General features: G+C 48.7%; 4 protein-coding genes across 4 annotated transcripts; all 4 read right to left on the bottom strand.

Moving 5' to 3' along the window:
* Positions 1-3814: 3814 nt before the first annotated feature.
* On the bottom strand, positions 3815-4252 carry CTRU02_207745 (uncharacterized protein; the record flags this gene model as incomplete). The annotated part of the gene is made up of 1 exon (XM_036727393.1): positions 3815-4252. One exon carries the CDS (start codon positions 4250-4252, stop codon positions 3815-3817), a length of 438 nt encoding a protein of 145 aa, XP_036580759.1.
* Positions 4253-4372: 120 nt separating this feature from the next.
* CTRU02_207744 (uncharacterized protein) lies at positions 4373-5100 on the bottom strand (the record flags this gene model as incomplete). Its single annotated transcript, XM_070204955.1, has 2 exons — positions 4373-4999; positions 5041-5100. The coding sequence occupies 2 exons, from the start codon at positions 5098-5100 to the stop codon at positions 4373-4375; spliced, it is 687 nt and encodes a 228-aa protein (XP_070061488.1).
* Positions 5101-5446: 346 nt separating this feature from the next.
* Positions 5447-11794, bottom strand: CTRU02_207743 (uncharacterized protein; the record flags this gene model as incomplete). Its single annotated transcript, XM_036727394.2, has 1 exon — positions 5447-11794. One exon carries the CDS (start codon positions 11792-11794, stop codon positions 5447-5449), a length of 6348 nt encoding a protein of 2115 aa, XP_036580760.2.
* Positions 11795-12141: 347 nt separating this feature from the next.
* Positions 12142-12900, bottom strand: CTRU02_207742 (uncharacterized protein; the record flags this gene model as incomplete). The annotated part of the gene is made up of 4 exons (XM_036727395.1): positions 12142-12327; positions 12404-12568; positions 12660-12782; positions 12856-12900. The coding sequence occupies 4 exons, from the start codon at positions 12898-12900 to the stop codon at positions 12142-12144; spliced, it is 519 nt and encodes a 172-aa protein (XP_036580761.1).
* Positions 12901-14391: the final 1491 nt, after the last annotated feature.

The following is a 14391-nucleotide window of genomic DNA, read 5'->3' as shown; positions in this document are numbered from 1 at the left end:
CCCCTAGACTAGCTAGTTACCGACGCTAGAATAAACTTCCGCTTAACAGAATTCCGAAACGCGGCGAGAGGAATAGTAATTAAAATCAAGGAAATTCCTATAGAAGCCTATAATAGTATTAGGAAAGTTAAACAATACTATACACCTCTAAGGAGGGCGTACGAAATCATTAAAGCAGAAGACCTAACAATTACGCTAGAATTAGCACTTTAAATAGTAGTTAAGGCAGTTAACGATACTGCTAGCCTGAACGGAATAGTACTAATACTCTTAGTATTCGGCTTATACCTACGAATTACCGACGATTCGCTACTATCTCCCAAAGTCATAAGGCAGGCGAAAGCGATTAAGAAGGCGACAAGCAAAGTATACGAACTTTACGCAAGGCAACAAGTAGTAGAAGCTATCGCTACCTATAATAGCCTTAATATAAGGCTAATTATTAATTTACTACTACGGTCGTAAGTACGAGTATAGCGCGAAAAGAAGGGCTAGACCGGATCGTTTACTTTAGCAGCTATAAACGGCGAAACTTATACTATCGATACGCTACGTAGTCCGAAGACCTTCCGGTCTACCATAGTTAAACTATACTACGAAGATCCCAATCAACTACCTAATTCCATCGCCGCGCTAGAAGAAGAAGAACCCGAAGCTAAGATACCGTAGTAGGAAGTAGTATATAACGAGATTATTATCGCCGGCGGAGGTAGTAAACCAGACAAACCGCAAGAGGCACCAGAGCTACCGAGAAGACGCCTAGGCAGACCCTGGAAGAGACTACTACTAATCGCCTACTTTATAAAAGAATTTAACGATAACCCGGATTATTAACAAATCTTCCTATCGATTAAGGAGCAAGTAGATAAAGAATTAGTAATCAAACTACGACGAGAAGGTATTATTACTATACTAAGCAAACCGTTTGAATAGTTAACTAAATAAGAGATTAATAGCCTTATCGCTAAAAGAATATTTAAATTTACCTAGTTTAATAAGAGAAGGTATTAGAACGTATAAATCTTCCGATCTTGTATCGTTAACAAAGTTAAGGGTAAAATAACTAAACCTTACGAGAAATCGAGACTTATAATATAAGGTTACGCCGACGATAGTAAGAAGGCTATATTAACCTAATCGCTAACGATTTAGCAGGCAAGTTAACGGCTAATTCTATTAATTACCCCGTTACTCCTACGAGAAGGGAAATAACTATAGCTTCGAGATATTATATAAGCCTACGTTTAATCCTTTATAAGGCTTAATTATACTATTTTCGCCTACCTACCGAAGTAAATTTAAGACTAATACCTAAAAGGGACTATTATAGAGGTTGTAAAGCCTTTATACGGAATCGTGGAAGCTAAAACCTACTAGTAGGTAATATATTATAAGTATTATAAAGAGAATTTCTAGATAGTTACTTCTTCGTACGATCTATACCTATTAATCTTATCTACCGAAAATCTATACTTTGGCTATATCGGTATGCAAACCGACGATACCCTCGGTTTATTAGACAAGGCGTTTTTATAATTAGAAGACGAATAGTTAGAAAAAGCGGCTTTTATAGCAAAAGCAAAGAATATCCTTATAATTAACAAACCTTTCTAATTTAACAGAGGGATAATCGCGCTATTAACTAACAATTCGATTAATTTAAGGTAAAAGGGACAAGCTAAGAAGTTACGATATATTAAGACTACTAAACCTAACCTAAAATAGCAATATGTCGAACAACGCGCCAGAGGGGCGTACATCGCGTTAATTTGCTAACCTAAGGCCTGTTTCGATTTATCTACTACTGCCTAACACTAAGACCCCTCGCTAGAAGCGATAAAAATACTAAATTAACGGATTTGATAGCAAATAGAATCGCTTAACTAAGGAATAACGTTTATCCTACTCGACCTTATAATAGCTAAGCTATTCGTTTTTGTTAACAAGTCGTTCGCTAATAACTACGACCTCTCCTCCTAATTAGGGTTTCTAATTATCCTAGCTAACGATACTTCCTCTAATAGTAATAACGGAGAATTTACAATTTACGGTAACCTCGTTTATTATAGCTTTACGAAGAGTAAACAAGTTACCTACAGCGTATTAGTATTAGAGATCTACGGGATAGTCGCTAGCGTCGATATAGCCTACGCCCTCGCTATAACCCTAGCGATAATTACTAACTACCTTAACCTACTAACGATTTAGATAGTTATTTATACCGATTCTTATTCGCTATACGAATATCTCGTAAAGCTAGGTACTACTAAAGAAAAGCGACTTATAATCAATATCATAGCGTTAAGATAATCGTATGAAAGACGAGAACTATAAGAAATTCGTTAGATTAACAGCGAAGACAATCCTGCTAATACCCTTACGAAGAGCAAACCAAATCAAGCCCTCGAGAGATTCGTTAATAGCAATACGATAACGATACGTATAGAAGGATAGGTAACAAGACCGTAACTACGGGAGAAAGTAAGGATAGGAGGCCGAATTAACGAGGAGACGGAACTATATAGGGATAACGTATTCCAACCGCTTCAACACCATAAAAAGAGAGTTTCCAGTGTTGCGATAGTTGGAATACGGAGTCGTGTAGCACTTCCAGCCACACGCCCGCCAGGCTGAGAGGCCCAAGCCTCCCAGACCCACGTGACAGGCCAAGGGGGAATATCCCTACCTTCTAGTTAACAACACCACTTTCAACTATCATGAACCATCGATTAGAACCAATTTACTGTTATTTGTTATTGACGAACGGAATTCCGTTTCACCCCCTGTGAAACCTACAGTTCTCTTGTTCGTATAAGTTGACAATTACAACAAGATCCAAGCATTGCACGGTGGTCATAGATCGGGAATCACAGTGTAAGCACAATGTTGATATATTTTCTAAGTGCCAACATTTAGTCCATACTGAGCTACTCAAAGACAAACGATCGATAACGACAGTACCAAAACAAGCCCACAATCTTCACCTTCCCTAACTTCTCCCTGTTTGAATAGTGCGTGTACTTCCAGATCAAAATGAAGAGAAAAGTCGAAACGGAATCATGTATTTCGATTTGTGTCAACCTCCGCATAAGGTTCAATCCTTCTCATGGTCCACAAAACAACCTCAACACTCGTGACGCTTGACGATCGTGTTCCAGTGAGGACCATTGTTCGTTCTAAACACTTGTCCTTTAAGGGCGATGATACCACCGCCGGTCCTCTGACACTGTCGCGCAATCTCCTCGTAGTCGCCGGCGAAGTTGATGCAAGGGACCCTGTGCTCAAAGCGATTCTACACACAAGATGTCAGACATAACTTCTCCAAGAACCGGTGTATACCAAAACGAGCCTGCTGGCCACTTACATCGTTGCAAAAGGAAATGCCGCACTTGTTGGAGCAGCTGACGCGAGCACACCCTCTGTCACAGTTCTTCCTGCTAGCACGTGGCTACAACAGGCAGAGGTCGGAACCGTGATAAGAATAGAGATGTAAATAGAATAGTGCAGAAGTCAAACAAACGGTCACAAGGCAATAAACAACGATGAATTGATAAACGTAGGTATAAGCAGTTGGTCTTCTATTGAGTTGGTCTACTGACGATGATGCTGTCGAGGGCGTCTCTTATACGGGTACGGCCAGCACGTGAGATATCACGTGCCCCTGATGACTGTTCATAGAACTGTGACAGGTGCCCCTCCCAAAAAAAGACGATCGTCCCGATCGACAGTAAAAATGAAAACTAATTACATGAATTTGTCCCTTCCATTACCCATCTATCGCGAAGAATCACGACCCTGACGATGAAATCCTATCCTAATCGCGGTCCAGCATGTTACTAAAGCGGCTCTGCTTAGCCGGGCCTGCGATGTTCTCGGTGGCGACGCGCTTGTCGCCCTTCTGCAACTTGGCAACAGCTTCGCGCAGTTCCACGATCTTACCGCGGAGGGCTGCAATTTCGTCATCCTTGGTAGCGATGACGCGGTTGACCTCTGCGGCGATCATTTCCTTGCTGGCAGCAGTCGCTTCGAGTGCTTTGAGGCGATCGTTGACGCTCGCGACGTCGACGGTGGACTGGGCTTTCTCGTCGAGTTCGTTGAGGCGAGGGATGATCTCCTCGTTGACGCCGTCAACGATTTTCTTCACATTCTTGGTGACCGTCTCGTTCATTCCGTGAACGTCACCTTCGAAAGCCTGAAGCGCCTTTTCCATATTCTTGAGTTGCTTGCGAGCGGTTGTATCGGTGGCGGTCATGTAGCTGATATTCACGAGCGGGGGAACTGAGAGGAGGTCGGCTCGGTGAACAGCAATGAGGTGGCCCGCGATGGTACCGTTGACCTGACCGTCGCCAGTATAAAAGACGGTTGCGAGAACCTAGGCGCGGGACGGCAAGTGTTCCGTGTACGAGGCGTTGTTGTTGTACGCGGTGTAGGCGCGTTTGCAAGCGTCCTGAACGCGACGAATGAACAGGTTGGAGGAGGGGGTGGCTGGGCCGGTGAAGTTGTCAAGACAAGCCTCGATCTCCTCGAGCAACATATCGTCCGGGTAGAAGGCGAACGCGTCCTGGGCGCGCTTTTTAGCGTCTCGGACCTGGGTGCTATCGACCTTGGTAGCGGCACGCTTCTTCTTCTTTAGGGTGCCGGACTTCTTGCCAGCCTTGGCCTTCTTAGCCTTGGGGGCGGGAGTGGCCTCGACGGCTGAGGCGTCGGACTCCTCCTCCTCGCTGGATTCGTCAACTGGCTCGGGGTTGCTCTTCTTGGCCCTGGTCTTGGCCTTGCCCTTGCTGGTCCTCTTAGGCTGGTCTTCCTCGACCGTCTCGGTAGGTTCGGCGTGGGCTTCGTGGGCCTTGTTAGCCTCGTCGGCGTCGAACATGGTGGTGTCCTGCTGGTCACCAGTGTGTTCAGTGGCGGCCACGGTGATTTCCTCGGCGGCGCTCTCGCTGACGACGTGAAGTTCCTCGTCGGCCAGGCCGAAGTTGTCTCCGAGGTTCTCGTCGTCGGTCTGGGTCTCGTTGTTGCCTACGTCGCTTCCGGGGCTGCGACGGAGCCGGTGGGGGTTTCGGCGATCTCGTCGGTGTCTTGGCGAGTGCGTTGGGAAGACATCTTCGCGTTCTTGATGTCGAATCTCGCAATTGGGACGTGTAGTAGTGGTAAGTTGAAAGTCTTGATGAGAATAGAAGGGGTTTGTGATGTGTTATGAAGTGGGAGATTTGTTGATTTTCTGTTGTGTGGGTGGAAGTGGGATTTATATAGTAGGAAAAGTTCACTTTTTGTGGTGGTGGTGGTGAAAGTGAAAAGGCAGAGTTTTTCGCTGCCTATGAGGCAAGTGCCTACGAAGGGAAGGAACGAGTGTTTTGTGCGAAATTCCATTACGTTAACAAAGGGAATAATCTCGCTGATATCGCTTTATTAGGAATCAGCTGTTTTGTCGCAGAATAGCGACATTGTTCTAGTTGTTTCGTTGTTGGCGTCGCTTGGAGCGGTAGGTTGGTGTAACCTCCGCGTCGACGGGATATCTCGCCTCATACTCGTTGACGAGCTCTGCTGCGTTGGTCTCAAGCGATTCGCGAAGCTCCCAGGTGTCGAACCTTGCGGTAAATCCCTTCCAGCGAACGAGATATTCGATCCTTGGCTCGCGTTTTCTCCGGTTGATTCTGCGGCTCACAATGTGGTCGATTTCCCATTCTTCGCTGCCGTCAACCTCGATAGGTTGGGGCGGCTGTTGTTCACGGTTGAATGGGTCGTCTCCCTGGGCTGGCTTGTATAGCTGCGCTACCGATAGGATTGGAAAAATTCGCCAATGGGCCGGGAGGTCGACTTCGTAAGCTGTTGGGCTCACAATTCGAACGATTCGAAAGGGGCCCATACGTCGTGACGTCCACTTGTTATGGCGTTGGCCAGGTAAGTGGAAGCCCTTCCCTAGTCTTATCCAAACCTCGTCGCCAACGGAGAATCTGACGTCTGAGTGCTTTTTGTCATAGCGTTCCTTTCTCAGCGAGTTCGCTATATCGATCAAAGCCGCTGCCTCGTCCTGGTATATCTTTCTTATGACGTCGATAGACTCGGTTGGAGCGTCTTTTTCCGCGATGACGTCGAGAGTGCTTCGAGGCTTGAATCCGTATACGACCTCATTGGGAGATCTCCCGATCGTTGCGGTGTACGAGTTGTTGAGGTTGTGTTGCAGCGCTGGGAGAACCTCTGGCCATGGGGTTTCCGGGTACTCTGAAAGTTGGAATCGGATTGCAATTTCCGCTGTTTGGTTTGTTCTCTCGCTCTGGCCGTCAGTCTGTGGGTGGTAGGCTGTCGACAAGAGCAGTTTCACTCCGAGAGTGCGGAATATCGCGGTCCAGACGGCTGAGATGAACTTGGGGTCTCTGTCGCTGATGATACGACGTGGAAGTCCCCAGTCAGCCAGTTGGAAGGCCCTAATAAGGACTATTGCCCACTCCTTGGCCCCGTACGTGGTATGGCCTGGTAGAAGTATGACCTTCTTCGAGAATTTGTCCGTTGTGGGCGCGAGCGTATCAAACCACTCGAATCCGGGTAATGCCCACGGACTCCCTCGTGCTTTTACTTTTGGTAAATCGGTAACGAAGTCGATTGTTACGGTATCGAAGGGGATTCCCACGACTGGAATCGGCTGCAGGCTGCCTGGCGGTCTCTGCCGGTCGACTTGGTTTTCCTTACATCTCGGGCAGTAGGCGATATATCGCTTTACTACCGATCGCTTGTTTCGTATCTGGAAGCTGGCTAGCTCTGCTAGCATGCGGTCTACGCCGAAATGGTGCTTTTGATCGTGGGCAAGGCTGAGAACTTCTACGACGGCTTTGCGTGGGATACACAGCCTTTTTGTCCCATCATACGCACGGTGGAATAGGAAGCCTGTCTCTGATAGTTGCCACGGGGAGATTCGACGACGAATCGGCGTGCGCCTCTCGTTCCGAGCGCGATTTTCCTCGTCGTCTGCCTCCTTAGGTGACCACCACTCATCGCCACTCTCTTGTTGTCTCTTGAGTTGCTGGATCAGTTTTCCGTACTTTGGGTCGGCTTCGTAATTTTCAACGATGGTTTTGGCGAAGTCTTCGCCTATCCCAATCGTGAACCCTCCTGGTTCTCCCAACCGTTCGTCGTCCTCTGAGTTGAAAGCTGCGATATTCTCATCGTCGTGGATATCTGCGAGTACGTCGCTTTCTTCGAACGGGTCTGCTCTACCTGTTGCCACCAGCAACGGTAGACGCGAGAGAGCGTCGGGTACAACGTTGAGTTTCCCTGGGACGTGGGTGACGTTGAGGTTGAATTGAGAGAGGTAGTTGGCGGCGCTGGCCAACCGAAGGTTTGCCTTATTAAGGTCCATCGTTCTCAACGACGTGTGGGTGAGAATTCCCTTTGTGGCTGCGTGGTCCGTAAGGATCTGTACTGGGTTCCTATTTGATTGCACCAGTTTCCTAAGTTTCCTCACTGCCCACACCACTGCTGCTACCTCCGCCTCGGTCGCGAAGTATCGCTTCTCTGTTGGGGATGTTACTTTTGAGAGAAACAGCACTGGTTGGATATGCTTTTGTGGGATGTCTTTTCCGGGAATTCCTACGCCGTCCCAGGTGATATCCATCTGGAACACCATAAGCCCGAATCCTCCCTTGCAAGCGTCGATCTTAAAGAATAAGGGTTTTTCTGGGTTATGGTGGTATCTCACGACCTGGTCGCAGAGATTCTTTTGTAACGTTTCCCATGCTTCCGTTTCTTCTAGCGTTGGCTCGAAAGTCGTACGTTGGAACCGTTTAGTTCTTACAGCCCTATTGAGGCCTGTTGGCAACTGGTCCTCCTTGCGTAGGATCGCGGCTAGCTCGGTTTTCCTTTCGTTAAGGGGGGCTGCGATCACGTCGTACCATGGAATGTCTTTTCGAAGCCATCCTGCCATTCCGAGGTATTTCTCGAGATCGCTAAGGTTTTTTGGGAACCTGAGATTCTTAAATGCAGCGATTCGATCGTCCGTTCTGCGTATCCCTTGTCCGTCCACGATATGGCCGAGAAGTTTCACGGAAGGAAAACCAGCGAATGACTTTTTCGCTGCTATGTTGAGCCTGTTGTTGTTGATTATGTTGAGGACTGTTTCAACATGCTTAAGGTGGTTTTCGTCGGTATCGCTGAAGATCACGATATCGTCGATGTACGCGCGAACGAAGTGTTTATGGTCCTGGAAGATGCGATCCATGAATCGTTGGGCGTAAGCCGGCGAGTTCTTGAATCCCATAAGCACTACGTTCGAGATCTCGATACCACGGGGACTTATCACTGCCATCCTGTTACGGTGCTTCGAGTGGATAGGCAACTGGTGAAAGAACCCGGTGGCGTCGAAGAGGGTAATTCTTTTCTTGCCACGAATCGCGTTCATGATGTCGTCTTGGTCTGGCAAGGGGTAAACGTCTGGGACCGCTAGACGGTTGAGTGGGCGTAAGTCCGCGACCACTCTGGGTTTTCTCGCGGTCTCCGTTTGTCGCCATACGATGAAAAGAGGACAGGCAATCGGGATTGGCTTGCCGTCAGCCCAATCCATCTTTCCCTCGGTGTGAAGTTGGCCGTAGGTTTCGTCTAAAACCGCGAGGTCTTCGAGACCGAGTGGATAAACCTTTATGTTGGTTTTTTGGTTCTGCCATCCGTCGACGAGGTCGATTCGCATACGTTCCTCGTCGGGGAGTGGTATGATACCCTTGTTGTGATAAATATCGTACCTGTCGAGGATTTTCCGCAGTTGTTGCGCGAATTCCTTGTCGAAGTCACGTATCTCGACGCCGTGCTTGCTGAGAATCATTGGCACGTCGTCTGGTTTAGAGATTCCGTAGTCTGGTATCTCGTCTATCCATGGTTTGGTACTTCCTTCTGGGGTGCTTTCCTCGTTAGTTATGTTGAATATTGCGTTGTCCTGCTCATTTTCAGCTTCGAGGTCGCTGAGCAGGATACTCGTGTCCCCTGGTGGTTGTTTCGTGAGGTGACCGATACGGCGGCCTTTGGGGATTCGCATTTCTGAATTTCCTTTGTTATGGATGAGAAATAGCGCTGGGGTCGCGAGGTCTACCGTACTGTAGATCGCTGCCTCATGTGTTGGGTGGAAGTGCCAGGTCTCGCTCCCGTCGTTACTATCCCTTGGCAGAGGGCTGTATCGTCCCGGGACGAAGACTTGACTCTTCCGTGGAATTGTTACTGCGTAGGCGTTGTCCACGCGCCTGGCGGGTGGCGTCTGCCGTCGATACTCAACGGGCGCCTCCATATTAAATACGGATCGAAACTTAACAACAGACTTGTTGAAGTCTACGACGAGACCGTGTTCCTCACAGAAGGGGGTGCCGAGCAATAGGTTTGCTCCGAGCATGTTGACAACCCCTGCTGTGACAATAACGTGTGCGTTCACGTCTGTCTCGCCTATTTTACCAGGGACGTAGAAGTCAAATGTCACTTCTTCTGTGACCTGGAAGGTGGAATCTACGGCGTTCATTTTCCTTGGTTCGATCGCTCGAAAAGACGATTTGCGGGCGAATCGTGTGACCCAGGACTTTTCAACTAGTATAGTTGAGGCTCCTGTGTCGATACACACCTCGTCTGGTTCGCTATTGTCGTCGGCTTTGACGTGGAGTCGAAGGTGTGTTCTTTTCGAGGGCATGCCACGCTTATTCGGTTTCGTCTGAGCGTCGATGATTTGGCCTGGTGCTAACTTCGGCAACTCTCTGATTTCGTGGTTTTTCACGGCTACTCCAGCGAAGTCGCTAGGCAGCTCCGTCTGGGGCTCTGTTTGACACGCCGTCGTGACTACCGTTACTTCCTCTTGTATTTGAGGAGATGGGGGAGGGATCTCTGCCTTGGGAGTGGTCGCCTCGTGGGCGCGGAAGGCAACGTCACTAGTCCATCCTGTATGGGCTACCTCTTCCTCTTGTGGTTGTGCCGCTGGAACTTCTACGACGTCTTCGAGGATATACCCGTGATCGACGAGGTGATTGATCATGTCCTCGTCCGATTCGTCTTCCCACACGAACTTAGCGTCGTTAGGCGGTTGACCCGGACGGTTATACCGGGCGAATCGCCTTGAGTTCGGGAACTTCTGCTGTGCGTTCCAGGGTTTGCGGTCTTTCCAGTTTTGTTGTTTCCAGTTAGGTTGCGTTTTCTTTTGTTGCCATTGGGGCTGGTCACGTTGTAGCTGGGGAAAATCGCGTTTCTCTTGGTTCCTGTTGTTCCAGGCTGGGCGTGGTTCTCCCCATAGAGCGTTATCCTCACTGTCTGGGGCGGTTGTGTGAAGAACCTCGATTGGGGTCTGCAGGTATCTTCGAATAACTCCGCGTTTTTCCTCGGCGAGTCTGAGATAGCTCTCAACCGTATCATTAAGCGTTGGTTCGTGGAGAAATCGTTGCAGAGATGGGTCCAGAGCGTTGTAGAATATCGTGAGTAGTTGCTGCTGGGGCGTTGACGATCCCAACCATGCTCTGCCATATTTGAAGCAGTCTTGGGCGAATAATCGGATATCCTTGTTGCTACCGATCTTTTCTACGGTGAACTTGTTGGATACTACCCATTGGATTGCTTCTATCTGGGTTGGCCCGAAGCGGGCTCTCAGTCCCTTCTGCAGGCCGAACCATCCCTGGGCCTTGTACTGGTTCCTTTCCACGGGCCCGAGGTGATATTCCCACCAGCTGAGTGCTTTGCCTCTAAGTAGGCTCTGCCATTCTCTGAAGACCTCGTCTCGAGCGTGAGGATCAACGATCTTGGCTTCGATCGCCGAGAGCCATAGGTCTACGTCTCGGTAGCATGGTGTCTCTCGGTCGTGGAATATGGGCTCCCTGCCGTACTTGCTGTCGGCGTCGGGCCAGAATACTCCGTATCGTTGCTGAATGTTCGTTATGGCTGCGAATCTCCTCCCTGGGTTCGGTAGTTCCGATCCCGGCGTTGCCGTGCCCAACAGCCTTCCGAACGCGTTTATTAGCATTGCCTCGAACTGCTGCTGCATTTGAGGGGGCGGTGGAGTCTGGAAGGATGGAAATCCCGTTGCCATTGGGTATGGCATCTGCCCCTGAGGGGGAAGGTATCCTCCTGTGCCGGGGGGCATATATTGCTGTTGAGGATTCCATCCCTGGCTCGGTATAAATTGCGTTTCCTCCGATGGGGTCCCCATGACTCGTGCCTCCGTTTTTGGAGGAATAACCTCGGCTTGCAGCGGTTTCGTATATTGTTGTTGATTTGACGGTCCCGCTTGCTGAAAAGTTTGTTGAGGTTGGCTTGCGGTTGTATCCGATACCGCTGACTGTGGCTTTTGGGGGTCCTCGTGATTCCCCTCGTATTGGCCGTGCTTGAGTGGTGCCCCAGGAGGTTGTTGCTCTTGCTGTTGAAGCTGTGTTGGCGGCGTTATTGGCGCTGGTTCGGTGGTTTCGTTGTCTCTCACGGGTTGCTTGCTTTTCGTGATGTCTGACTCTTCCGAGCTTGGTTCTCCGAATTGTCCTTGAAGGTCCTGGAGTTCTCGGGCGTAGATAATCGCCCTGGCGATGCTATTTACCGCCTCGTTATAGTCGTAATTCTCTATCCTCCAGCTGTCTTCGAGTTGCGTTGCCTGAGTCCAGGTTCTATCGTCGTATCTGACGTCGATTCGGCCGATATTCGTATTCCACGCGATGAACGCTATAACACTCGTATATGCTCGGAAGGAGTCTGAAATTCTTGTTGTTTTGGGATCATCGGGATATGTCTCCCAATATCGTAGGAGACGTCTCGCTGTCTCGCGATGACCGTTGTTTAACCTCGGGTTATTTGCGTAACTCATCGTGTAAGTCTACGTTGGCTACGTCGAGGTATGGGTTGTGATTTTGAGCGAGTAGGCTCGTAGGGTGTTTCCCTCGAGATTCTCCGCGATGTATCGCGGTTGAATCGAGAGAAAAAATTGATCGAGATTAAGTTGTGCTACCACTTGTCACAGTTCTTCCTGCTAGCACGTGGCTACAACAGGCAGAGGTCGGAACCGTGATAAGAATAGAGATGTAAATAGAATAGTGCAGAAGTCAAACAAACGGTCACAAGGCAATAAACAACGATGAATTGATAAACGTAGGTATAAGCAGTTGGTCTTCTATTGAGTTGGTCTACTGACGATGATGCTGTCGAGGGCGTCTCTTATACGGGTACGGCCAGCACGTGAGATATCACGTGCCCCTGATGACTGTTCATAGAACTGTGACACCCTCCGGGGCCAGGGGGCGCACCGCAAAGGCCATTGCCGAGCCTGACGAGGTAGTCTTTACCTTCCTTACAGGAAAACCCGGAGTAAAGGACCATGTCTCCGGCGACGTCGCAGTTCATCTAGGAACGAAAGGGTTAGATCAAAGGTCAGGTGATTGTACTTGATCGAACAGAGGGGCTATCTAAGAAGACGTACCCAGTCTCTCTTTTGGAGAGATGAAGACGATGTTGAATTGCCGTTGACAAACTCTTCAGGAGTAAGACCTTGTAGCACTGCGACCTCCTCGACTTTCTTCCGGTACTCTGGGAAGTCGAGGGCATTGTACTGGGGGTTGATGGCCGTGAGCTGGGCGTAGATTTCCTGAGGTGTTTGTAAGTGTTTAAAAGTCGCATAAGAATGAACTCAAGGTTGTTTTCAGAGAGACAATATGAACCAGGGTGGCTTGACCTACTTGGACAGTCCCGTGGAGCGTGACTTCCTCTCCGCCAACCTTGGTAGGGCCGGTCCAAGTCATGGGTGGAAGGTCGCCGTCCACGTCTCTGGTGATGATAGGCTCTAGGGCTGCGGATAGGGCCTGTCAAGACGGAGGAAGGTGTTAGAGATATACGTTTCTGCACTACACATACGAGATGAAGACTGAAACTTACAATGCCAGCAAAGGCGAACAAACCGAGGAGAGTGGTAGCCTTCATTTTGCAAGCTGATAAATGATGAAGCTCAGAGGTAATGTGTCGCAAAGATCTGTGTGAATTCCTTGATAGCTTGGTGGAGTTGAAGCATTCATAACCAATACCGTCTATTCTGCCCCTTTTATACCTTTCGACATTGCTCAACTTAGGAAAGGATGCCATTTACAGTATCAAAATACTATAACCTCCGACGGGCTTTCAACCTATTCTGCCCATGTCTCAATAATTCAAGACATGACAAGGCCGGCCTATCAAATGTGAAGGACCACGGTGAGATGCGATCCTTCTGAGAATGCAACCTAGTGTTGTAGATTCGCAACATGTCATTGGCTCACGTACTACTAACGAGCACTCAGGCGTGAAAATCTCGCTTACGCCAAGCTCGTCTACAAATCTCTAAAGTTTCCTTTTTCGCGAACACTTAGCCATATTTGAACACTTCAAGTTGCCGTCGGCCCACAACAAGGGTAAATTGCAGCAGTAAAGCAGTCCTGAGATGATAGAAACGGCGTTTTCGAGTTCGACAGGCAGACTGGGCGCGGAATGCCAGTTGGTGCTGCAGTTAGAAGCTGACTGTTTTGAATAAACCAATGAGCATCTGAGTTCCTTCACGATTGAGATTGAATATCGTTCTTTATGGCCGTTGTCGAGACTCTAAAGTGGATCCGCAGTTGGCGGAAAATTGATGCAGTTCACAATTATCATTAATATTATTACCAAAAAAAAAAAAAAAAAAAAAGGTAACCCAATGCCGAATAACGAAATGAAAAGGTTCACAAAATGCGGTCAACCTCACCGTACAATCGCTTGATTAACCGACCGCCGAAAGCTTATGCGCCTAAGCAAAACCATTCGCTTAGCGCCGCCCATAAATGCCGGTCTGGGTGTTATCAACTTTGACAGACGGCGAGGGGAAAAAAAAGTGACATGCAGGATCGAAGCGGCACGCATCTCCGGGCCGTCAGTCTTTGACAGCTTCAGCGGTTTCAACAGCACATCCGTGGTGCCAACTCTGGCCCCGAGCTCCGGGTACCATTCCGCCATGCCTCGGCTATTTCCTCTTTCGCTCCCCTCCCTTGGACACAACCGAACCTCGCCAAAACGTCTCTCGTTCCTGCGTATCGAATGTTTGTAATATATACTCCCGCTCTTCACCAACTAGAAAACATCAAGTTCGCGGTCAAAAATCCCCATGCTGGTAATACATTCCGCTCCGCATGACTGAGTCAAAGGGGACGGGTAGACAGGTGAAAATAAAGTTGGTTCGCGCTCAATCTCCGCCAGAACGGCCAAAAATTTACCGACGTGGTACTATAGCTACACCGTACCCCCGTACCAACGGCGGAATTGGATTCTGCAGAATCCATAGATATGGCAATGTTTGAAAACCCCACGCGGTCTTTAGTGGGGATATTGAGTGGGCAGGGTTCACCGCGGAGTCTCACATGAACAGAAACAGAACACACATCCCCGCAAACCGAAATCAGAAACGAA

The sequence above is a fragment of the Colletotrichum truncatum genome, assembly GCF_014235925.2.
Source record: "Colletotrichum truncatum strain CMES1059 chromosome Unknown Contig_0004, whole genome shotgun sequence".
In the NCBI taxonomy this organism is placed as follows: Eukaryota; Fungi; Ascomycota; class Sordariomycetes; order Glomerellales; family Glomerellaceae; genus Colletotrichum; species Colletotrichum truncatum.
Note: the sequence above shows the minus strand (reverse complement) of the source record. Positions and strands in the feature narration are given on the sequence as shown.